At 48.2% G+C, this 24134-nt stretch overlaps 5 protein-coding genes across 13 annotated transcripts; 2 read left to right on the top strand and 3 right to left on the bottom strand.

Annotated features, from left to right (window-relative positions):
- Window positions 1-6: 6 nt before the first annotated feature.
- LOC1272349 (large ribosomal subunit protein bL32m) lies at window positions 7-8646 on the bottom strand. Of its 3 annotated transcripts, XM_061660930.1 has the most exons (4): window positions 8531-8646; window positions 840-1069; window positions 511-762; window positions 7-417 (listed from the first exon to the last, which is right to left on the bottom strand). In XM_061660930.1, exons 2-4 carry the CDS (start codon window positions 919-921, stop codon window positions 149-151), a joined length of 603 nt encoding a protein of 200 aa, XP_061516914.1. In that variant the 5' UTR covers window positions 922-1069; window positions 8531-8646; the 3' UTR covers window positions 7-148. The 3 variants fall into 3 exon arrangements, with proteins under 3 accessions (XP_061516914.1, XP_311295.5, XP_061516902.1); XM_311295.6 differs by lacking the exon at window positions 8531-8646 and having other exon boundaries at window positions 840-1070; XM_061660918.1 differs by lacking the exon at window positions 8531-8646 and having other exon boundaries at window positions 7-762; window positions 840-1072.
- On the top strand, window positions 2990-5878 carry LOC1272348 (protein spindle-F). The gene is made up of 2 exons (XM_311294.6): window positions 2990-4096; window positions 4183-5878. The coding sequence occupies exons 1-2, from the start codon at window positions 3349-3351 to the stop codon at window positions 4551-4553; spliced, it is 1119 nt and encodes a 372-aa protein (XP_311294.6). The 5' UTR covers window positions 2990-3348; the 3' UTR covers window positions 4554-5878.
- LOC1272347 (GDP-fucose protein O-fucosyltransferase 2) lies at window positions 5906-7793 on the bottom strand. The gene is made up of 2 exons (XM_311293.6): window positions 7452-7793; window positions 5906-7348 (listed from the first exon to the last, which is right to left on the bottom strand). The coding sequence occupies exons 1-2, from the start codon at window positions 7492-7494 to the stop codon at window positions 6003-6005; spliced, it is 1389 nt and encodes a 462-aa protein (XP_311293.6). The 5' UTR covers window positions 7495-7793; the 3' UTR covers window positions 5906-6002.
- On the top strand, window positions 7875-20813 carry LOC1272346 (carboxypeptidase M). Of its 7 annotated transcripts, none has more exons than XM_061660819.1 (5): window positions 7875-8339; window positions 17039-17869; window positions 18030-18059; window positions 18218-18783; window positions 20205-20813. In XM_061660819.1, the coding sequence occupies exons 2-5, from the start codon at window positions 17086-17088 to the stop codon at window positions 20367-20369; spliced, it is 1545 nt and encodes a 514-aa protein (XP_061516803.1). In that variant the 5' UTR covers window positions 7875-8339; window positions 17039-17085; the 3' UTR covers window positions 20370-20813. The 7 variants fall into 7 exon arrangements, with proteins under 7 accessions (XP_061516803.1, XP_311292.5, XP_003437092.2 ...); XM_061660814.1 differs by lacking the exon at window positions 7875-8339 and adding an exon at window positions 12089-12572; XM_061660826.1 differs by lacking the exon at window positions 7875-8339 and adding an exon at window positions 12089-12572 and having other exon boundaries at window positions 19355-20813.
- LOC1272345 (leupaxin) lies at window positions 20755-23952 on the bottom strand. The gene is made up of 4 exons (XM_311291.6): window positions 23723-23952; window positions 22483-22698; window positions 21660-21893; window positions 20755-21315 (listed from the first exon to the last, which is right to left on the bottom strand). Exons 1-4 carry the CDS (start codon window positions 23723-23725, stop codon window positions 21232-21234), a joined length of 537 nt encoding a protein of 178 aa, XP_311291.4. The 5' UTR covers window positions 23726-23952; the 3' UTR covers window positions 20755-21231.
- Window positions 23953-24134: the final 182 nt, after the last annotated feature.

Genomic DNA, 24134 nt, shown 5'->3' with positions numbered 1-24134 from the left:
TCCTCATGCCGGGAAATGAAACATATTCTGTTCTTTTATTCGTTTAGGCTAGGTTTCGTTTTTTTCTTTTCCAGAACGAAAACAAACAAATGCTAATTCAAAAACCTTAATCCGCTAAACACAAGGGTTGGCCCGGGGCCCGTTCAGTTCAGCCCAGCTTTTCATGGCCCGGTTTCAGCTCGTCCGGTTCGGACTGCTGCTGCGTCGACTTCTGGAGCAAATTTTTGCTAAACCAGGACGGGCGCGGCTTCTCCATTTCGACGATCCGCTTGCCCTGCCAAAACTCGGCCGGCTGCTCGTCCCGCTCGCGATCGTACAGCACCACCACATCCCGGTCGACCGGTTCGAGCCCGAGCTCGGACTGTATTTTCTCCTGCATCAGCTCCGTTTCCGCGCGCACCTTCTTGTAGCACGTGGCTGCGATGGAGAGCGAAGTGGAAGCAAACGTTAGAGGAGGGCCGGTTACCTTGCAAATTGAATGGAATGGAAATGGAGAATGGTTCCACTTACGGCACAGGACGCCCACTTCCTGGTCGCTGCCGCAGGTCGCGCACGTCCGCAGGTGCACCTTTGGCGTCAGTATCTTCAGCTTGTACTCGGGCGAACCGTACTTGCGCTTGAGGCGCTTCTCGACCGTGCGGCGATGCTTCGGCACCGCCCACAGCATGCCATCGCCGAGCAGGTCGCGCAGCGAGAACGGTGCTGCCCGTGGTGCGGCTGGCTGTGGTGAGCCGTCGTGAACGTGCACCAGTGCTAGGGCGCCTGCAAACGGGAAGAAAACAACCCGGCGGTTGGGGTTACGTAAAGGACGGGCGTGCGAAACGGGGCGATGCGCATACCTGGCGGAAATCCATTGCCACCGAAAAGGTAGCTTTCGAGCGTCCGCAGCGTGTTTGCCAGTCGATTGATTAGCCGAGACATGGTGCCGCCGAACCGGGGAGCCGGGTGGAGTTGTGCCGCGTTCCGATTCCGAAAGGATTCCGCTACTAAACCATGCACAACCGTGCCGACCGCACTGTTTAGAATACGAGCCCGATTTGTTTACCTTTTTCCGTTAGCCCGTTGACAGCTGCACGGTCGCATGGTTGGCCCGGTGAAAAAAAGTCACCCACTGGATGGATTAGTGTGACAATGATTGAACATGTTTTTTCGCGGGTAGGTTCAGCCTGCTACGCTACGTTAGCGTTACGCGTAACGCCTGTTTATCTCAGGGCTTGGTACTTGTTTCGACGCAGCGTATCGCAACGCATTGCGTGACGCACGCTGGTATCTGTTCGCTGCGTTCTGCATGGATATGTCAACACATTTTACAAAGAAAAACATCAACAAACAGCAATAATGCCTCTTATTTATAGGTTCTGAAGTGATTATAATGTTAAATTACAACTGTAAAATCATTTCCAGTTCTGCTCAAAACAGTGCAAAGCATGTTTTCGCTTTTTTATTGCATATTGCATACTGACCCACACACATCTGTTTTGCAACAATTACGAAATTACTTTCTCTACATTAATTTTGTTTTGTTAATAAAATTATTTAGTAGTCCAATTACACGTCCAATTGCGCTCGAAACAATTTAACGTGAAAAAATATCGATTTTCACTCGATATGGTTAAACCATTTTGACAGACGCATCACGACGTGCGTCGAAATAGAAATTTTTCTACTTTGACGCTGAGTCGTGCGTCGTAACGCATGCGTCTGTCAAATCCCATACATTTTGGCAAAATCGCAACGCATTGCGTCGGAACAAGTACCGCTCTCTCAACCCAAGCAGCATTATTGTTGAACGCCTGATTTAATCGTCGTGGATGGGCAAATCAAAAAGAGTATTTTAACAGTTGAAAGGTGTTCGACAGCGATCCCCAGTTCGGCATAAGGCGCAGTGGAGCACAGCGAACTTGAACTCCCAACCCAAGTGCCACAAATCCACTAAACGACCACTAAACGGCCTCTAAAAGACTCAAGCACTCTACCTAAACAGAATATAGAAAGACTTCGTTTAGCAGACGGAAAACGACTCATGCATTCTAAAAATAGCAAAACAGCTGATGGCGCTATCTGTTGGTGGGATACCCCAACCAGTTGAGCTTCATCGCTTGGAGGAGAACTTTCTCATTTCCTCTGTACTGTTGTATGGTTTCGCATTTAAGTTATGCATCGCTAGAACTAGAACGGCGATACGATTGTTTAAATACTAAACTCCAATGGAAACCACCAGCACTGAAGCAAGTGAGATTTGAGTAATGGTCGTTGGTATTGATACCCAGGTATCTAACCACACGACCATTTATATAGACTTTTGATCAGAAAGTTAGAAGGATATATAGGTCATGATAAGATGAAACTTGTCGAAACACATTGCAAGAAAAGGATAGCAATATAATAATCAGTTTTAATACGCCATCTATTGATCAAACCAATGAAGCTGTGGAGCTTTCGTGTTTTTTCTATGGATATTCGATTTTCCAGTCGTTTAAGCTTAATCTGTGGCACTTGAAACGAAAGTATGGCTAACTTCGATTGTTTCATCGCGATACGCGAGCGCTGCATTTCTGTGAAAATTTCACAAACCGGCGACAATGCTCTTGATTTTGTTTTAAAGTCGTGATGTTTAATTAGCACAAAGAGCTTGTAGAAAATTTGTCGCGGTTGGTCGACTAAAGTTGGTCGCCTAGAAGCAGTGTTACAGCTTTTTTTATACTAACAATCTAAACGAATTGGTTGCGTGCACGACTAAGCTACAATAACACTGTTGCTTGGGAATATTATAAGGCATGTAACGCTTCTCCAATGTAACGTAAAGGGTCTGTCCTCACATTTACCTTTTCGTGTTTATAAATAAAATATATCAAATGATACCTCTAGAATAAAAAAATGTTTTTTATTTTATTTTCAACAATAAGTTCAGTAAGTTTGTACGATTTTGTACAAAAAAGAAAACACAATTTACACATATAACCCCTATGTAAACAAAGATACTGTTTGACGTTTGCAAACGTCACGGCAGCTGACTGTGGGAAAGGTTTTGTTGTGCTCTATTCTCGCCCTGGGTGAAAGTGTTTGCAGGAACAAATCAGTGCGAAAACAAAAGAAAATCCACCATCGGTGGCAACTAATTCCAAGTGTGTCTTTATTGGAAATCGTCACCTCACCCACAGTGCCTGCATGGTTTAATCGTACCTGGCCTTTGCAATCTTCTCCATTCGTCCGTCCTTATTGCTTTCTGACGCACGAACAGAATCACGAAAACATCCAACACATTCAACGCACCCAGCCACCATTCAACCAGAAGGTCACCCAAGCTGGTCGAATGTCGAATTAGACCAGCAGCGGAGCTAGCAAGCCATGAGCACAGCGGAGCCGAACGCGCCGACCTCCCAGCAGGCCCTCCAGGCGGCCCTGCAAACACTGAAGGAGCGGTGTCAAACGTTCCAGCGCCGAATTGCCCTGCTGGAGGAGGAGAACGATTCGCTCCGGTCGCTGCAAACCAGAGCAACCGTGACGGAGCAGCTGCAGCTCGACAGTAGCCGGCCGGCCAACCAGACCGAGCTGCGCCAGCTGCGCGAAAGTGTGGCCGAGCTGACGCACCAAAAGATGCAGCTGGCGGAACAGATCGCGATGGTCGACACGGAGAACCGGCAGCTCTGGCGTCGGCTCTCGCTGATCGTGAAGGATCTCGGCGAAGTGACCGTCGGTCCCTCCACCACACTCACAGTCACGGTCAATCAGCCCCTGCAGCAGCAGCAGCAGCAGCACCAGCGGACATCAACCACGCAACCTTCCCAGAATCTGATCCGCTCGCGCACGTTCACCAAGCACGCGCCGAATCCGAAGCTGCGGGAGCGGGCCCACCGAGACGGCTCCACCGACGAGGAGCCGCTCAATCTGGAGGACATTTCGCTGCTCAACACGTGCGGCTTTCTGGAGAGCTCGGGCGTGGACGCCGGCCTGGACGACGACGGGGAGCTGCTGCGGGCCGCCCTCGAGGCCAACCCGGACCTGAGCCGCTGCACCGACGGACTGCTGGACATTAAGCGCGAGCTCGCCCGCCAGCAAATGCTCATGCGTGACCTATATCAACAGTTTGCGCAAGGTAGTAGTGTGTGGATGAGTAGATTAAGCTTTGCGCTTACCACAAATTGCCTTTCCTTTTTTCTGACAACCTTTTCTCCCATGCAGAGCTAAACAGCCGTACCCACACGGAAGCGGAAAAGCTGATGAAGGACGTGATGGTGGAGGTGGTGGAGTGTGAGCTGCCGCCCCGGAAGGCGAAAGTGCCCACCCAGCCCGCTAGGGACGAGGCCAGTCCGTCCGCGCTAATGTTCGGCAAGGTCGGCATGAGCCTGCTGCTGCAGGAGAAGATGCGGGCGGGCGGGATGAAGCGGACCTGCCCGATGTGCGGCGCGCTGTACGGGCCCGATACGGCGTTTGACGACTTTCAGGCGCACGTCGAGGCGCACTTCCTGACTGAGGGCGAAACAGCGATGGAGGAGCTCAGCCTGGATCGGTACAACGAGTATAACGCGTCACAGCCGGTGGGAGACTTCTGACCGTCGCCGGGCCCGGGCCCGGCCCGCAGCCGGATCTTTTTCTCCAGCGAACTCTAGCCGCCCCTACCCCCCCCTACTCCACCCCTTTTGTTCCTACCAGGCGGGTGGGGTGGGTGTGCTAAAACGCTGGCAGTGCCGCATCTTCCTCCGCTGTCGTGCGCTTTTTGCTGAAGTTTACTTTGATTTCCGCAACTCCTGTATTTAGTAGTAGCAGTACTGCAAAATGACACTGTCTGAATGTCATAAAAACAAATTTGACTGAAACAAAATCCATGTCAGCGTTACGTAGTCATTTGTGATAATCAGAGGTGATACTCAAAACGATTGGTGTGATCAATGCGTGATATTTCGTGACATTTTTGCGACCACCGCTTGGGCAGTCACTATGTCATGACTTTTTTTTACTGTGAGCAGTTCTGCAAGATTTCACTGTCATACATGACAAATTCTGGGTGAAACAAAATAATGTCAGCGTCATGAGCTCTACCGTGATGATCAGAGGTGAGACTCAAACAGGTGTGACCATCACATGCTTGGTGACATTGTGTGCTACCAGCCCTTGGTCGTGACATTTTCTGTCGGTGATCATCACGACAGTCATGGGAGATATGCGGAGTGTGCCAGTGGTTCCAAGATATAAAATGAGCATGTTTTCTCGTTCTGTTTGACGCGACATAGCGAGAAAGAAGGATTATTTTGTTGCTTAGGACCACACACCAAGTATATTCCAAGAATGTCGTGATTATCATTGAGAGAAAATGTCATGACCAAGTGAGTGACCAATAGTTGAGTGTTCCAAAAAATCACCGCTGATCATTACAGTTGTGTACGTGAGCTGACTTGAACTTCGTTTCAGTCATGAGTGTTGGTGACTGAAACGGTGGCATTAGGCAGCACTGTTCACTGCCTTAAAAAAAAGTCTTGATTATGCTTGTGACGGCATTAAGCTCAGTATTTCAGTCAGAGTATCGGGCTTGACTCAAGCACTCGCATATCGTGTTCGGCATGTCATGACGCACTTTCATTGAGTGTCAGTAATGAGCATCAAGCTGCCACGGATATGTTCATTGTTTTCGGTGGTGATCGTCACGTGATGGTCATGACATTTTACAGCACTAAGTAGTAGTGAGCAATGCAAACACATCATAACAAAAACCAAGGCAAACAGTGTGTATGTGTGTGTGTGCTACCTCACCGTTTTTGCACACCTGTCGGGCTTGTAAAGGGTAATCAGGTTTAAGGAAAGTGCAAGGGGTCTTTACCTAAATAAATTTTTTTCCTAACTACGATATTAATCAGAATAAAGATCTTGTTACATCTTTGTAGCCCTCTTGTGCGTATTGAATTGTGGCTTTTGCATCAACAAAAAGGACGAAGTGTTGTTACAAATCACCTCGCTCATCGCTTTATTCGAGCCCAGACTAGAAGCCTCCCTTTCCTTCCCCCGCCTTAATGGTACACGATCGGCCAGACCGTGTTCTTCTCGCAGTTCATGTCTTTCTCGCTCTTGCAGAACGTGTTGAAGGTCAGATCCTTCGGGAAGCCGATGATTTCCCGCTCCTCGTAGATCCGGTAGGTGAACGTCGACTCGTACGTGCCGATGAAGTAGCGGGCGTGGGAGCACACGATCTGGTCGACGATCGCGACGCCGCCGTCCTTCAGCTCGGCCCGCTGCTCGTAGCTTTCCGGCACGAACCGCACCACCCGGAAGCGCTTCAGGTAGTTCTTGAGGTTGTAAAACTCCATCCGCGTGCAATCGGACGCGACGAAGACCGTCTTCAAGCCGAGCTCGAGCAGCTTGGCCCGGATCTGCAGTGCGGCCGATTGGACCGTGGGCGTCGTTTTGTCCCGCCCGTACAGGAAGTCGGCCCGGCGGAGGTGTGCGCACAGGTACTCGCCGCCGCGCGCCTTCCGCGGCCGGCTCCGCTCGTCCGTCCAGCGGGCGGGGCGCACCGTCCGATCAGCCCGGTCCGACGAGTTGAGGTACTCGGCCCGGAACCGGGTCGCCACGTCGACCAGCGGCGGCGCGAACCGCATCGAACGCCGCGCCTCCCAGTAGTCCACGTTGCCCCACAGATCGTGCAGCACGATTTCCGCGTTCAGCACGTGCACGTAGCGGGTGGCGCGCGGGCGCCCCGGCCGGTACCGCTCGAGCAGCCGGTGCAGCAGCATCGCGCTGCCCTGGAAGTGCAGGCAGGTGAACGCGTCCGCCGTGAAGTTGCCGTACCCGAAGTACGACAGCGCGCCGTCGTGGCCTTTCGGGCAGACGTGCTCCTCGAACTTGTCCACGAACACGCCGTTCTCGAACATCTGCTCGAAGTGCTTCAGCTTGTACACCTCGTCCAGCACAACGGTGGTCGCGCCAGGGCCGTGCAGCCGCCCGTACTCGGCGAAAAACTCGTCCATATCGAGCACGTCCGTGTACAGGCGCATGCTGGGCAGGTCGAAAAAGTTGCCCCACAGCAGCTGCTGCTGGTCGATGTTGCCGCTGCGCCAGTGCACCAGGCTGGACCAGGGCGGCAGCACCAGCCGGGTGCGCCGGTAGCCGCGCTGCGTCCGGAGAAACTGGACAAATACCGCCAGTCGGATGTACACGTCCCGGCGCAGGTTGAACCCCTCGCTCGGGTTGACGTCGTACAGCAGGTAGAGGACGGGGTCGTCCAGCAGGTCTAGGTCGACTAGCTGGCACCGGTACGGCTCGAAGAAGATGTCCCGCTTTTCGCACAGCTCCCGCAGATGGGCGCTGGTGGTGTGGACGATCTGCGAGAACGCCAGCAGCAGGAGCGAGTAGACCGCTGGAGAGCATGGGGGAAAGGAATTTTAGACCGCTTTTTTCCACTAAACACAATCACACACACACACACACACACACACACAGGCCAGGACGGCTGTACTTACTGCGGTTCATTAGAATTAGCTTAAAACTATGCGGGCGTTGCATTTCAAGCGGTCCCGTTTGGTTCGGCACACGGTTTTCGACTAGAATCAATAATTTCGTCCTCCGCAGATGAGACCGAGAGCGACAGCGACAGCGAGAGAGAAGGGGAGAAAGCGCGTGCTGTTAGATGCAGACAGCAGGCATCCAGGAGAGTGAGAGAAACGTAGCGCGCCAGGATTGATAACAAATCCTCACACCCACGGCCTGCATGCGCGCTTACTTCCTGTCATTTTTATTTATTTTTTTCGCCGAAAGTTTATTTATTTCCCCAAACTTCAGCATTTGACACTTCTGACCACACACACACACACACACACACACACACACACACACACAATCATGCCACAACGACTAATACCCACATACAAACACGCACACAGTCGTAGTAGAATTTGTTGGAGTTCTTGAAAACACTTCAAGAGCAGCGCTCCAGCTGTGGTATGATGCTGGTGGGCTACTGAGGTTGCCCCCTTATCGGACGTTGTGTAAGATTCGTCTCGTTTTAAGAACGGTTGCAGCATAAAGTAAAGCCCTTGTGCAGTGGCACGAGTGAATTATCAAACGGTGGTGCCATGCCCACACCCCGCACAGGACACTTCCAGCAGCATTCTAGAGGCCTACTCAAATCCACAGAAAACAAAATGAACTCTGCATATATTTAGGAAACCAGCTGTTTAGGTTTGTCTTCCTCTCCCAGTGCCTTTCGGTGTGCAGAACTAAGGTGCAGTGTTTCGCAGTGTGCAAAGTGTTTCCTTGGTTGCTGTTAAAACGTATCTGGTGAACGTGCTTGGACAATTTCCCAAATACTTAAAAAAATCCCCTTCGAAAAACCATCGCCATCGGGACAGGTAAGTGAGAGATACCTAATGGTTCCCGTGACCTCTAAAAGTAGACATCGTCGCGAATTAATTTTAATTCCCATCTGCCCAGCGCAACCGGAGTGTTGGACAGAATCTCCGGGAGCAGCATCCTTTCCAAGAAATCATCTGCCCTTCTGCTTCCTCCAATGCCTCCTTCCTCCCTTAGTCCCTCGCCTTACCTTCATGAGATAGCTTTCAGTCGGGGTCGAACTTTCACTCCACCCTAACACCGGAACGCAACGCCACAAGGGAAAAAGAGAAAGAAAAACCTCCCCGTCAATTAAAAGATCGCGCGCCACCAGTGTAATCCGAAGCATTCTTCACCCCCCCCCCCCCCCCCCCTCACCCCACCACCCCCACCTACGAGCCTTCGGAAGGGGCACGGAGTGGGTGAGTTTGGGCTGTAGAGATGTGCATGTGTTTTGCTGTAACTGGTCTAAAGTAGCTGGGAACGGTCAACGGGATCGACACGAAGACGGGGGCTCGGGTCTATGGCAATCAATCCACGTGTCGGAGATGGCACGAGTACAGTAAAGAATGGACGAATCCGACCCCAACTGCAGGAGCTCGTTGCATCTGCAAGTCACGTTATCCACGGTCTCCCCCTTCGCTGAACCTGTTGTACCTGTTGTTTTTGCACCTACGGAACCTTTTTACAGGGGTTTCCAAGTCAGTTTCAAATGTAAACGTTGTTCTTCACCGCTTGCTAAATGTTTATCCACATCAATCTGATGTATCATTTCCATCATCATAATTTTTAATTTCTTCAGCATGATTTTCAACACGCCTCAAGCTGAATGGAGTTTGACAGTTCCTTGTTATGTGTTGAAAATCATGTGTAAAAACTCAAATTTTATTTTTAAACAAATGCACCATTTGACAGCTGTTGAAAAACATCTTGGAGGTTGTAAATAATTATGATTACATTTGAAAGTGACTTGGGAAACCCTGGATCTACAGCAAGATTTTCAACACTACAACGATCTGTTGCCATCGTTTTTTCACTGGGCTTTGAAGCCGGATCTCATCATCCGTTAACAGGTGAAGTGTTGAAAATCATGCTAAAAAAATTAAAAATTATAATGATGAAAATGAAATATCAGAATGATGTGGAATAACTTCTTGCACGCGGCGACAAAAAAAGGTTTACTTTCCAAAGTAACTTGGCAAACCCTTTAATGTCTGTTATGCTTTGCTCAACCAACTGGATTCTTCTATGGACCAATTAAACTCGTTTGAAACTATTATTTAAACCTTCAGTAGGTTCGTTGGACCTACGGGATGTTTTTGCACATTCTTTGCTGTGCCGACTCTTTCGGACATTCGCTTTGCTTTCGGGAGGTTTGATTAGCCACACCACTAGTAGTTGCTCTCTATTTGGCAAATCCGTGATTAGTCGCACCCAAGGCAGCGAAGCCAATTTTCTTTTACGTTTTTTTTGTGCTTGAGAAAAGTTCGTAATAATATGATAGCATATGGAATATAATTACTCAAAAAGGAATTTAATTAATAACATATTAAAACCATATTGAAACAGGATTCAAAGGGCTAGCAAAGTGCTCTATCATGATTTTTCAAATAGTAAACACGATTCGAGTTGAGTAGAGAAAGTATAGTGGAGTAAATCTATCGAGACGGGCAGTCAAAACTGCACAAATTGCACACAGACAATTGCACAAATACGCTCACAACATTGTATCGTAAGTTAAACCGATAAGATATTACCTAGCAGGAGATAGACAAAACCCCATTTTTTTTATTTCTATACCATTTTTTTTGTTGGTCTTCTAAAACTGGTCTAAAACGATTCATTGCCTGATTGAAGTCAAGAACAACTGTCTTCAAACGATTTTCGACTCGACAAGAAACGTAGATGATTGCACCAATTACAGTAGGTGACCGCTAACTGGATGTGTTTTAACTGGAGTGCTTTTTAACTGGAGGTTCACTAACTGGAGTGATTCTCAGTTAACGAACACTTAAACGTCAAAACATGAAACATCCGGAATCTCATGAAGAGAAATTTGTCGCAAATGTGCATTTTTCAAACAAATTTAGGGTCTCTTGCCTACGTTTGCTATTAATTTATGTTATTACACGAATTACTATACTCCATAGCAACATAAATAAAAACAAGTTTGGTATGTTTATTCCAGTCAACGCCAATCAAAACAATCAATCCATAGAAACGTCACTCCTGTTAGCGAACATTGTTCGTTAACTGGAGCTTGTTTACCTCTCAGTTAGCCGTCACCTACTGTAATAGATTTTATTCATGAAAAGCTATTAGTTGCATATTATGTGACGAAACTACTTTTTGAAGCGAAGTACTTCAATTGCAATGTAAACCCTTGTTTCCTTAACAAGTTTAAAGTGGATGTCGAGACAACTTGATGGTAAGAATAGAATTAGCCTGAAATACACCACATTTGTATCTGGCTTTTGACGAAAGCTAACAGCAGCTTCTAAAACACAAACATCACATGCTAACGGACATTGAATGTACAGTGTATTCTTGCATAACGAATTTAATCCATTCCAGTGGCTCTCTCGTCATATGAAAAACTTGTTTTGCGGAATGTTCCTTACCATAGAATTGATATGAGACGTATAATAATTGATTACTGGATGAAAAAAAAAAACGCTACAACATTATGAACAGTCAACTCTTTTGTTATATTAAATATTTCAACATATCGTTCATTCGTTAACGAGAATATACTCCGGTATTTTCCGCTTATTTTCATAATAATACGCCACTTCTCCAACGGGGCAGCCGATACAGATTATTCTTTGTACACATCCTGCACACTTCTGCTTATATGAGCGAATAAAAATATTACATATGATTCCTTTTGCTCATGATACTGTTGTGTAGATAAATGGGTTAATGAGAAATTTTCTTAGCAGTTGTAGACACAAAACACGATGTTTCACTACAAATGGAACAAAGAACTCAAAATGTTAACATATTTGTGTCTAGTGGAGCCGGTCTCGTAGTACAGTCGTCAACTCGTACGACTTAACAGCATGCCCGTCATGGGTTCAATCCCCAAATAGACCGCACCGCCATAGGTAGGACTGACTATCCTACTATGGGGGGGAATCAATTAGTCACTGAAAGCCAAGCCCACAAGTGGGTACAGGCAGGCCATGACCGACATTGGTTGTTGAGCCAAAGAAGAAGAAGAAATCTAGTGGAGTGCGTTTCGCCTTCTAATCAAGGCTCAGAACCCACATAACTACATCCACGTAATTTTTTCTGAGTAAAATGTTAAGCCACACTTAAACGAAAATCTAAAAAGGCTTGTAAAACTACTAAAAATACTTCTACTACTACTACTACTACTAAATAATTTGTCTACGATGTAAATTGATATTTTTGTTGAAGATACCTAAAATAAAATGGTTGGCTTTGTTGTGATGATTAGATTTAATCTTCAATCTTCATATCCGGATTAAAATCCTACCTAATCGAGTGTTTTCACATACAGAAGTCTCTCTTATCCTGGCTTCACAGTATTTTTGTGTTCAGACGATATTGTACCGAAAGGCACCACGAACAGTTGTATCTCCACGTCGTACCGCTCCGACGGCATCTACGGTTACAAGCTACACGTTACTTTTTTTCTCCCTCCGGCCTCCCAAAGCTTCCCATCTCTACTCGGCCAAGTTTCTGAATTGCTCTCCGGTCTCCCGCGGGAGGCTATCGTACGCGGCTGATCCGGTTTCGTAGTGTCGTCATCAAGACACACGCCACCGCCTTCCCTGTGGCCCTTTGTGGCTTTGTGGCGCCCTTCTGCTGGAGTTGGATACGCGCGCTTTTCCGTAACCAGCCCGCGAAGAAATGTGGACAGAGCCCTGGAAAGTGAGCGAGTGAAAGGGTGCGGCAGTAAGCGGGAAGAATCAGAAGGAGGGTTGGTGGCTGAGCAAAAACGAAGAACCAACCCCCTCCCCCCCTCTCCCGTCCCCTCTCTTTCCCTGAGCGTAGGTTATAAACATATAAAAATACATAATCAAGCGTTCAGTGTGGTACGATCGGTTCGCCCGAGTGGACGCAAAGCCTCGCAGTGTCTCTTGCGGAGTGCAGTGATTGCATGTGTGTGTGTGTGTGTGCATGTGGAGAACAGAGTATCTAAACTAAGCAACAAAAAACCATAAAAATCTCGCGCGTGAAAAGTGAGCGTGTGTGTGAGAGCCCCCCACCCCAGGCCTTTAAGCGTGAGTTTTCCCAAGCCCACCACAAAAAACCCAAAACACCCCATTATGGACTCCACCTTCACCCATCCCATCCCACCGCTTACCAGATACAATGTGAAAGTGTATCTAGGTCTCCCCGGTGAGAATTGCTAATGTAAACGGCCCCAGGCCCCAGACACCAGTGGAAGGTTGCCGTTTTTGTGATGATTTTTTTTTGTTGGTTGGTTCGTTGGTTTTGTTGCAAATCTAGTGGTTCCGGTGCGCGATGCTGCGTGCTCACAATCCACAAGTGCGTTTTGAAAAAAGCGCTTATCAGACACGGGCACTGATTGTGCGGTAGACCTCCACCCCACCTTTGGCCAATGTTTGTGTGTGTGTGTGTGTGTGTGTGTGTGTGTGTGTGTGTATGTGTGATTGGCCGTTAAACTTCCCGACAGCATCACTGGACTTTAACTGACAAAACACATAGGCAAACATACAAAAAGGCGCAATGGAAAGTTGATGGTGCAATTTCTCTTCTGGTCACCCCACCAGACATTCGCGCCAATTTGAATTCCGCGGGACCCAGATGCTAAAGTGGCCCAGTGGCCCAACGGTCGGCAGTGGTTTCTCGCCCTTGACGCTTCGTTGTGCCACTGTACACAAACCGTTCCCCCTGACCTTTACTTAACGCGACCTTTACCGCGAAGGTACACCGACCACTGCGCCGACCTTAACCGAGACCTTAGCGGATGCCGTGGAGACATTTCAGACAAATTCTGAGGCAATTCCTTCGTAGCGAAAGAAAGCAAACAGGTTGCCATCGGTGCGGTGTCCGAGGCGTTGGATGATCTTGGTAGCAACGAAACTGGTTCCCGCGTAACGTGTTTCAAAGGCGAAAAAACCCACAAAAGCCCCAAACCACCCCAGGCCGCGTTGCGACACGAAGCCAGATGATACTTCTTCAATCAACATAAACACACAAACATACGCACACACATGTGCCAGAAAGTCGTGCCAGGGTTCAACCGTGTTCAAACGTGCCAGTTCTCGAAGGGAGAAACCGGTAACATCCTCCCTACCCATCGTTCCCATTCTCAAAGTGTGGAATGCAGGGATGAGCAACCTGTGGGGCCTAGCATGTGCATGCTTGGTACGATTCCTTTTTGGCGATATTCTGCTTTGTGCCCTCTATTACTGGTTGGATCCTATCATCCTATTCTATTAGTTTGGGTTGTGACAGGTTTGTAGTCCATACTGGAAATTCAACTCCGGAAGTTCAGTAGGCTAGGTACAGGGGAGCTTCTTGTGTTCTTCCGCGGTTGTAGGGTAATTTTGAGTTACTAGATTAGAGTGGTCCAAGAAAGTGGCTGGCTCTATCACGCATTCGTAATCGTATTCTTCAAGACAGGTGTTTAATGTCTGTTATGAATGTTATGGGAACATGGCTGTGAACTTCGCTGGTGGATTCTACTTGATGAAGCTTATTGTCAGTTATGAGTCAGTTCCAGTGTTAGAGACAGTTTTGAAATCTTAACTATTCCAAACATACCTGGTAAGATGTAGCCTTGTAGGTAACTAGACATCTGACCACGGGCCAAGTTGGTATTTTGAACGAACTCGATGGGCTGGATAGTCTGGACCTATACTGCACAATAGTGAGGCATCTTTTAAGTCCATATAGAAGACAGTCCGATTCCCTAATACATTATACAACGTAATCATACAAGATGAATGGTCCTTCGAGCAAACCACAGTACAGAATAAGCCAATTACAAGTAATGGACGCAAGTAGTAGCCCTAAGTAGCAGTAATTGTAACGATTGGGATTTGACTACTTCTTCAACCCTCGTGATTATCGCTAGGAGCATTTCTTCAAACTTGGACAGGGTTTGATGTCACGCGTTGAGGAACTCTGAAGCTGGATCCAGTTTGTCGTGTAAAGAAATTCTTCTGTGGTTTGTGGAGCCTAACATACATCCAGACGCTTTCTAATGCTAAACAAATGCATAAAAAATTGTATCAGGTCGTAGTGTGAACTATACCAAGATTATTCAATATCCCTCATGGCGTTCGCAAGGTTGCTCGTCCCTGGTATAGATACATTCCAACAACGCTAAGCATTGGGTACTTTCAGCTGAAACAAAGCATACTGGCACACAAACAAAACACACTGGTCTGGTCTGGCCGCGACCTGTTTACTACGTGGTGTGATTCACAGGGCCCCATCGGTATGGTGGGATTTTCTGGTTGAATGAAATGCGTGCCAAATTGCCACCCCAGGGGTGGTGCCCTTTGCGCCCACCCCAAACCCCCCGCGTTGAGTTCGATGGAACGAAAGGCAACAACAAGAACAACACCACAACAAATGGAGGCAGAAGAAGAAAAACCAGTGGTGTGCCTTCAGCAAACAACAGTTATACACACAGTGGCTAAACTTCCTCCTTCAACTTCCAACTCAACTTCGCCGCTTCTACCCTCACACTGGACGGTTCATTGGGAAAGGTTGAATGGAAAGCGACGAGAGGCGGGGAGAGGATGGTGGAATGGGAATGCGTTTCTTGTTTGCTTCTTTGATCTTGTCTTCTGATCGCACCCTCGTCGGCTGGAGGAAAGGCGGTTTGGTTCTGGTAGAAAGATAAAGGAAGGAAGGTGCAAACCGTTACCCGGGCTGCAATCTTTAGCCGCCATCTTCCTTTCCCCGGGAGTGTCTGGGGCGGTTGCGGGACAAGGGAGAAGTTTGTCGTTTGTCTGTGTGTTGTTGTGGGTATAGTTGATGAGGTTGCTTGAACGGGTTCACCACTCTTCAGGTAACAGTAATCTTGCCGCAGTGCGTGCCACGGCTGCTCAAGGCGTCCTCCTTTATCCTTTAGCGGCAGTGGCCAGTGGCCGCTAAAATGGGGACGAAACTGTACGGACGGTTTTGTCTGAGCTGTTGCCAATGCCTTTTGCTGATCAGACACTCTGTTATTACACTGGAGTACGCAATTTCCTTTTTCTTTCTCTTCGCTTTTCTCACTCGCCAACACGCGCACGGTAGCGAACCTGCTGGGCGCCCAGCACCATGTCAGGCATATCAATCGGTTTGCTCTACCGTAACGTATTTTCTAGCGCTTGTGTGCTTTGGGTGTGATTTGAATCCTACCCCAAACTTGTGCCCTCGGTGGTTACTCCAATTGTGAGTTTCACGGAAAAAAGTGGGCGTCAATTATTATTAGGAGCATAAAAATGTTTGATGACCCTTTTTTGTGAAGTCAACGTTTGTCGCTTTTGAATCATTACTTATTCATACCTTTTAACATCAACTGTTCCCTTCCCTTGCTGCTATTCATAATGCTCGGCTCAAACGCACCTAAATATCGTCAGTAAACGACTTCGCTACGATCGTTAAGTGTTAGCACCGCTTAGTACATTGCAGCATAATCTCGGCGCCATTCGGATTGGCTGTCGTTGATGAGGCATGTCCAATACGCAGCTCAATGTTTTGGGTTTTCGTAATGGACTCAGTTTTTGTCAATAGCCTCAATTTTATGCAAAAACAAACGGGTTTCTTGTTTACCATTGACCTTCTCGATCTTTCCCAGTGCTCTCGGACCTTGGTTAATTCTTCATCCTTTTACTATATGGGAATTCCGGAGACGATCTTTTTTTATTGCCATGGGTTTGCTTGATAATTTATCCAAAAGCTGATGCGATTTCGACTGCCTTTTTCATCATACAAACCCTACGGTACAGTCTGTTCCCGAGTTACGTTGTTCTCGACTTACGTTGATTCGGAGATACGCGGTTTTCTTAATTTGACAGATCAAACGTCAAATCAATATAATTTACTTCAAGAACTGTCCAATGCAGTATAACTTGAATTTTTGTTAATAAATTTAATCCACTTTAAAGCCAAAATTATCAGAATGTTCGGCACGAATCGTATCAAATGTGTGATAAAGTATATAAAAGTACTAAATTAAATTAAAATTACCGGGTTCTCAATTGTATTTTGGTCGAAAACCGCGAAATTCGACTTACGCTGATATTCGAGTTTCGCGGATTTCTCGAGAACGCACAAACCACGCAACTCGGAAGCAGACATCCATATGTTACGTACCTCAAAAATATAAAAGTAGCGTTTTCCCCAATGTTACCATACAATCATGCTGGAAGATATCAGTCGGGAAGTTATAATCATACTGGATTGTTACGTAATTCGTGGAAGCCCTCTTATCCCCGTAAAACAATAAGATTTGGTACAAATGTTTGTATTTTTGATCTGGCAGCTTTAAACAAAAATTTTATAAACTATTGGATGCTTTTGATATCGAAATGATATGAATTTTGGATTTGTCGTAGTGTTCAGTTTAGAGCTGTGTGATGGAGTTAACGGCATTTCCAATTCCCATAAACAACCTCCACACTCTGCAAATCATTTTTGGTAGCTATTTCGGCCAAAGTTTAATCATCATTTTTGTTTTGCTTTCCAATTTCATGCTCGATCAATCGGCCAATAACAACAGCAAATTAGCTTTGTAACGTTGCGATCGTTTTACCCGCGCGCGTCAGAATGCAGCCTGCAGGTCTGGCAGTACTGCTGATGGCGGTGTGGTGCCACGCCGTGCCTGCCATCGCCGACGTCCAGCCCGAGCAGCGCAACTTTGAGCCGAGCACCGATCCGGCCCTGTTCGCGTTCGACCGTGGTGCCGGCGACGGTGGCCTGTACACGTTCGACAACCTGTCGGTCGCGCAGGACCCGCGCGCCTACCGCCCGGACGTCGGTGCGCTCGACTTCGTGTACCACAACCATGAGGAGATGACGCGCTACCTGCGGGCGACGACCGCGCGCTACCCGAACCTGACCGCCCTGTACTCGATCGGCAAATCGGCCCAGGGCCGGGACCTGTGGGTGCTGGTCGTGTCGGCCTCCCCGTACGAGCACATGCTCGGCAAGCCGGACGTCAAGTACATTGGCAACATCCACGGCAACGAGGCGGTCGGACGGGAGCTGCTCCTGCATCTGATCCAGTATCTGGTGTCGAGCTACGGGTCCGATCCGTACATCAAGTGGCTGCTGGACAACACGCGCATCCACATACTGCCCTCGCTCAACCCGGACGGGTACGCGGCATCGAAGGAGGGCACCTGCGACGGTGGCCAGGGGCGGTACAATTCGCGCGGCTTCGATCTGAACCGCAACTTCCCGGACTACTTCAAGCAGAACAACAAGCGGTCCCAGCCGGAAACGGAAGCGGTCAAGGACTGGATCTCGAAGATACAGTTCGTGCTGAGCGGGTCGCTGCACGGTGGCGCACTGGTGGTGAGCTACCCGTACGACAACACGCCGAATGCTAGTAGGTATCCTTGCTGAGTCTTTTGAATCTTTCCATCGGGTCACCAGCCTGTGTAAACCTTGATCTTACTTAATATGCTAATATGCTAACAAATACGTTTCATTTTTTTGCCAAATCTTTTGGATATCTTCGGCACATACTAACCAACTACTAACATCAGAAATCTGTCGGTCATCGTCAACCTGTGCCGGTGAGATAATACTCGTAGATGATGGGACAGGGGATTTGTTTGAGGTTACTTTAGCCGTCTCTATAATCTTACCTTTCACACACATACACAGCAAAAACAGCAAATATTCTAATTTTCCTCTCTGCCTCTTTCATCTACATGACTCCCGTTAAGCTCAGTCTTCCACAGCTACCTGTCGCAACCGTCGTTGACACCGGACGACGACGTGTTCAAGCATCTGTCGCTAATATACGCGAACAACCACGGTAAGATGTCGCGCGGTGTCGCCTGCAAAACTGCGTCACCCTCGTTCGAGAACGGCATCACGAACGGGGCCGCCTGGTACCCGCTGACCGGCGGCATGCAGGACTTCAACTACGTCTGGCACGGCTGCATGGAGGTGACGCTCGAGGTGTCCTGCTGCAAGTTTCCGCCCGCGTACGAGCTGCGCAAGTACTGGGACGACAACCAGATGTCGATGATCAAGTTCCTGGCGGAGGCGCACCGGGGTGTCCAGGGCTTCATCATGGACCCGACCGGCAATCCGGTCGAGCGGGCGCAGCTCAAGATTAAGGGGCGCGACATCGGCTTCACCACCACCAAGTACGGCGAGTTCTGGCGCATCCTGCTGCCCGGCGTCTACAAGCTGGAGGTGTACGCGGACGGGTTCGTGCCGAAGGATGTGGACTTCATGATCGTCGAGCAGCATCCGACGCTGCTGAACGTGACGCTACAGCCGGCCAAGGTGCGTATATCGAGTAGCTTCCTGTGGGAGTCGTAGAGAGGCATGCGCAGCGTGTGCCTCAAGCAGCATATCAGTTCATTCGGGCAGGGCATATTTGCGAAGATCGTCCGGCTAATCTGCCTGCTATGGCTTACTCGTGGATCATGTTGTTTTCGATGTGTACTTATGAAGACGGTTAAGAGTGACTCGCGTAAGAGTCGCAAAATGGCTTGCGTAAGAGTAACTCATAGTTGGCAGATTGGCTTACATAACAAAAATCTAACGCTAACATCGTGTACAAAATGGACCCCCATCACTAACCATAACCTAACCTCTATCTTACCTGTAACAGCGTACAGTGCACCTTGCCCTTGCCAAGCAACGCGCTGCCAACACTAACAAACGACCTCGAATGAATAATGCGCGTACTAAGGTGGCGATGACCACCGCCACCACTACTATTATCCCTACTGCTACTACTACTAACACTGCTACCACCGCTTCACCTACCACTACTAACATTAGCCCTACTGTTGGTACCACTACTACTACCGCTGGCACTACTACTGGCTCTTTCTCTTCCACCGTAAAGGAAGCCGCGGAATACAGCGCCAGTCAGCTGCCCGGTGCGTCTTACGACCGGCCGCTAACGCCAACCACACCCATTGCCAACCGTGAGCCTGCCCGACCGAATGCGGCAAACCAGGATCGGCTCATTTTTACCTCCTGAGCGCAGCACGCGAAGCGATTTGTTTTGTACATAGAATAGAAGTTTCCTCCGCTTACCATCCTCCGCCAATCTAATCTAAGTTAGTCGTATGGAGGCAGTTACGCAAAAGGCAGTCAAACGACGGTTCAAGATGGCGGCCAGTCCAGATCAGGCTAACTGCTAATGGGCACGCGTGCTCTGACGGAAGGCGGTGGCTACTTAAACCCCTCACCGATTGGGGATAAGTGTGAAGGCTTGTGCAATACTTTTATCTTTCTTGTTTTTTTTTTCATCCTTTAATGAATTTAACGTCTGGTGTTTTCTTCACTTTCCACTTACTGGTTAAATCTGCGACACTAAAACCACACTCGTTCGTTCCTGTTGAAGTTTGCAAAGCTGCTCAACGGTTCTTCAGCCAACGTGGCGAGTGATCGTGTCGGGACAGCTCGTCGTGTCGTGAAGCGTGAACATGTACATACGGTTACGATAAGAGGAATATGGCGTATATGTATCTATGGAGGTGTTCCGGGATGACCTAACCGCACTTTCTCTACTTCCCATAAACTGTTCAACACTTCGGAGAGGGTTTTTGGTTTGTTTGTTTGTTTTTTTTTATAGAACTAATGGGAGTATTGTTGTTCGTTGCTCCTCGCATCATATACACATGCTCTCGATCCTAGTAATACATCCCAGTATCTTCCCTTCCCATTGCACAAAACGCACACACGCACAGCGCAACGATGGGTCACAGCACTATCGACCGGCTGCGGCCTCGACCCAGTACCGCCCGCAGCAGCAGCTACCGCCGGGCTCGGCCCAAGGTTCCGGCTCCGACGAGGGCATCCTGTCGACGCTGAGCAGCGGCTTCAACAGCTTAGTGAATAACATTTTCGGCTAAGACCCGTTTATCGGTTTGTGTGATAGAAAGAGCGGAAAGAAGAGCGGAAATGGAGAGCGGATTTCCTAACTCCCAAGAAGAAACAGTAAACAGAAAGCAGTAGCTAAACAAACACTCCAGACTGTGGTCTTCCATCCCTGCTTCCCGGTAGTTTTATCTATTTAGGCTTCTTGCCCGTTTGTCGTTTTTAGCTGCACACAACATATTCAAAACCACGCGGGAAGGAAGAGACCTGCAAACAGCCGCCCTTCACCTGCGGAGGAGGAGGAGAGCAGGGAGGGAGGAAGGGAGCAGGACATAGTAGAGGTGGGAAATAGTTGGAAAATCGAGCGTACGTCGAACCAACAACGGGAGAAAGAAACGGAAAACAATGTCAAACAAATGGTACAATGTTCTGTCTGCAAGATGCAACAATAAATTATCTATTTATTTAATAGCAAAAAACAAGTGTTGTGTTTGTATGTGTGTGTGATAAATGGTGTTTGAACTTCAGAACGTACTCAGGATCTCAATGTGCCATGGCGAGTGAATTTTAATGGGAGTTAGTTTCCGTATGTACATGGACTGGGAAAGGGTAGGTTGTTGGTAGGACGATACAAAATACTAGCAATCTCACTCATACAGCAAACAGGGAGCACTTCACCAATACTTAGCCAACTTCTAAACCTAAACCTCCTGCGCCATCAATATGCGCATCTAGGCGCGGCTGGAAGTCATCTCCCAAACAAACGAACGGGGTACACGCGATACATTAAACATTTAACATCGAACAAGCAGGCCTGAAGCTCTCAAGTCAACTGCAAAACAGATGGACGCTCCCGGGTGGTTTTGGTCGCGAGCGGGGGCGCTGCACGGGGTATCTTCACACGCCACACTTTTCGCAGATCGGTTGCTTCTCCTTGTCGGCCCGGAATTTGGCATCCGCTCCGATCGGTTCCTTGCAGAGCTGGAACGAGGCAAGCGAGAGTGGGAAGATGGAACGGTCGAGATTAATGTTTGGAAGACGCGGAACGCGTGGCATAGCTCTTGGGACGCTCGTTAGCAGCGCTATTGGAGAAGCGCGGCCGACATTCGCTTCCACACTCACTCCCAAATTGGTGGTGTCCTATTTATAAAGCATCATGTGAGATAAATCTTGCACGGAAGCTATGAATAGAATTTAATAACGCACAGCCAACCGAACAGGTCGGCCGCAAAACGGTCCGGTGCCTGAAACCCGAAACACTCGCATTCCCCGCTGTCCGGTAGGATGTTGAGGGACGGCGTGGTACATATGATTGGACAACTTACCTTGCACTTGAAGCACTCCTTGTGCCATTTGCTCTCCAGCGCGGACAGTGCCTTCTCGGCGATCGGTTTCTTGCAGCCGCCACATTTCGGTGCGTACAGCCGCTCGTAGTCGGCGGTGCAGTACGGCTTGCCGTTGCGCTCGAAGAACGTCTTGCCGGACAGCTGCTGCTTGCAGGGTCCGCCGCAGATGAAGTGCTCCAGATGCCATGTCTTGCCCATTGCCTTTACCACCTTCTGGACTTGGTCAAGATGGCCGGGGGGAACGATACGGTACGGAAGGCAAAAGAAAACATTGTCAGAATGAACCTATTTCCAGAGCAGAGAACGTCTTGTGCGGTTTGCTAGTAAAGATGCGTCAGCTGCAAAGCAGGGGAGGTCGTGCGCGTGTTTTCTTAATCGATTCCAACTGTTAGAATCCATCCACATGCCATTGCGATGGCACATGCATTGCCACAAAAATGGTTATTATTCCTGCCCCGCCCTGAACCATTCCAGGGTCTATTTCCGATTTGCCCCGCGCCTAGGTCAGGCGCGTGTGATCTTTGTTTACCTTTGACTCCTCTGACGCTCTGTGGTGCGCTAAATATAGCTACTCCGAGAATGATCTCCAAAAAATAAACCTCCGTCCCCTTCCGCCCCTGATTCTTGGTAAATGGTCCCAGAGAGAGAGAGGGGAGATGTCGGAAATTGTAACCGTGTGCAACTGTGCTTCCTATTAGATTCGATACAGTAGCGCACGGTGTGCAACCTCCAGGGACGCGATGACGCCACCGGACGATCGTCTCCGTCCAGATAAAAAAAAACCTTAGACGTGTATGCGTACCTCGGTCACCAGCTTGCGGCAGGCGGCACAGATCGCCTGCACCTTCGACTCGAAGCACTTGGAGCACACCGGGAGGCCCTCGCTTTCGTGGAACTTGTTTTCCGCGATGCGCTTCTTGCACTCCTTGCAGGCGAAGTGCTCCGGGTGCCAGCTCTTGTCCAGCGCTTCCAGCATCTTGTCCTTGATCTCCTCCTTGCAACCGAAACAGACAGCGGCCTGGATACGAGTGACGAGAGCGGGAAAGAGAGGAAGATAGGGGAAGGTTTAGAAACTTACAGGGATGTTTAGATACCTTATCGGGGTGCTTTGAAAAGAGTTCAGTGTGAAGATGCATTTGGATGTGTAGGATATGCAATAGTTGCTTGATTTAACGAATAGTTGCAGTCCTGTGCTACACTCGTCAACTCGCACGACTTAGCAACATGTTCGTCGTGAGATACTCTATAAGTCTTAAAAGCCTGTATAGGCCGGCATGCCAATAAGAAGGCGTACTTTTAAAAGATCTTGGTCCCTGATCTTGGCATTCAAAGTCGAGGACATCGTGTACTGAGATTGCCGGGAACTCCAAAACTATTAGACTTCAGAGTTTTGAATCACTACTGACCAACTTCCGGCATCGATGTATGTGTTGCATGTCCACCAATTCCAGTTATATTTCCATATTCATCAGGATCTTTAGTTCCTTAAGCCACACTTAAGCCTATACTGCTATATGGCATTGAAAAAAAAGATTCAAAATACTCCTTAAGTGTCTAGTGCAACAATATAAAACATCAGAAATATTCCCAAAAAAGGTCTTCATTGTTATTTTAAATCTTCGACGCATCATTAGTTTTTAAACAAATTGAATGATTCAAAATATGTTGTTTGCATTTTGGGACGTTAGTTACACGAAGTTTTCAAATTTTGAAACCAACAATCTATGGTTACATGAAATATAGGAACAATGTAAGTATTGATAGAAACTCTTGCATGATTGGAGACACAATAACGGAAATAAAAACACTAGACTTTGGGGAAGTTAGGCAACTATAACAACACAGAACTGTTGCATGATGGTACGGTTTGATTGAAACACAGCTCAAAAATTGATTGTTGTATTGAAATAAAAAAAAGGAATACAGTTCCGATCAGAGGTCTTTTGATTTGAATTTGAATGGGTTCAAAGAACGATTTCACAGATCCAAACTCCTACTGTCCTTCACACAACTTTACCACCAACAAATAAAAAAACACGCACCATTTTGTTAATACTTTTCGTGGAAAGCTAAAACAGTTGGCGTAGAACGGGTTAGTGGCAAGCACGCTGGTGCAAATAATTCCTCGGTAGCCACGCGCTCGGGACGAACTTTCTTCGCACTGAAATCTTAACCCACTTCGCACGGAGATCTGACTGCAACTGGTCTGTGACCACTTGGGGGCCGGCATAGGGCCTGCCACAGCGCAAAAACAAACACAAAGCGCACGTGCACACGACACTATCAGGTAAGCGTGCGCCGCAGTTTCGCGCGCGGAAATCCACTCAAACCCCCCACTCCTCGCCCCTATTTGAACGTAGCGTGGATGTGAGTGTGGGTGGTTCGGTTCGGAAAATGCCCCCGCGCGGTGTATGGGACACAGATGGTCAATGGTAGGAAAAAGCGGGGGGCAAC

This window comes from Anopheles gambiae, chromosome X (assembly GCF_943734735.2).
Source record: "Anopheles gambiae chromosome X, idAnoGambNW_F1_1, whole genome shotgun sequence".
Classification (NCBI taxonomy): domain Eukaryota; kingdom Metazoa; phylum Arthropoda; class Insecta; order Diptera; family Culicidae; genus Anopheles; species Anopheles gambiae.
The sequence above is the reverse complement of the archived record's forward strand: the minus strand, read 5'-3'. Positions and strand labels throughout refer to the sequence as shown.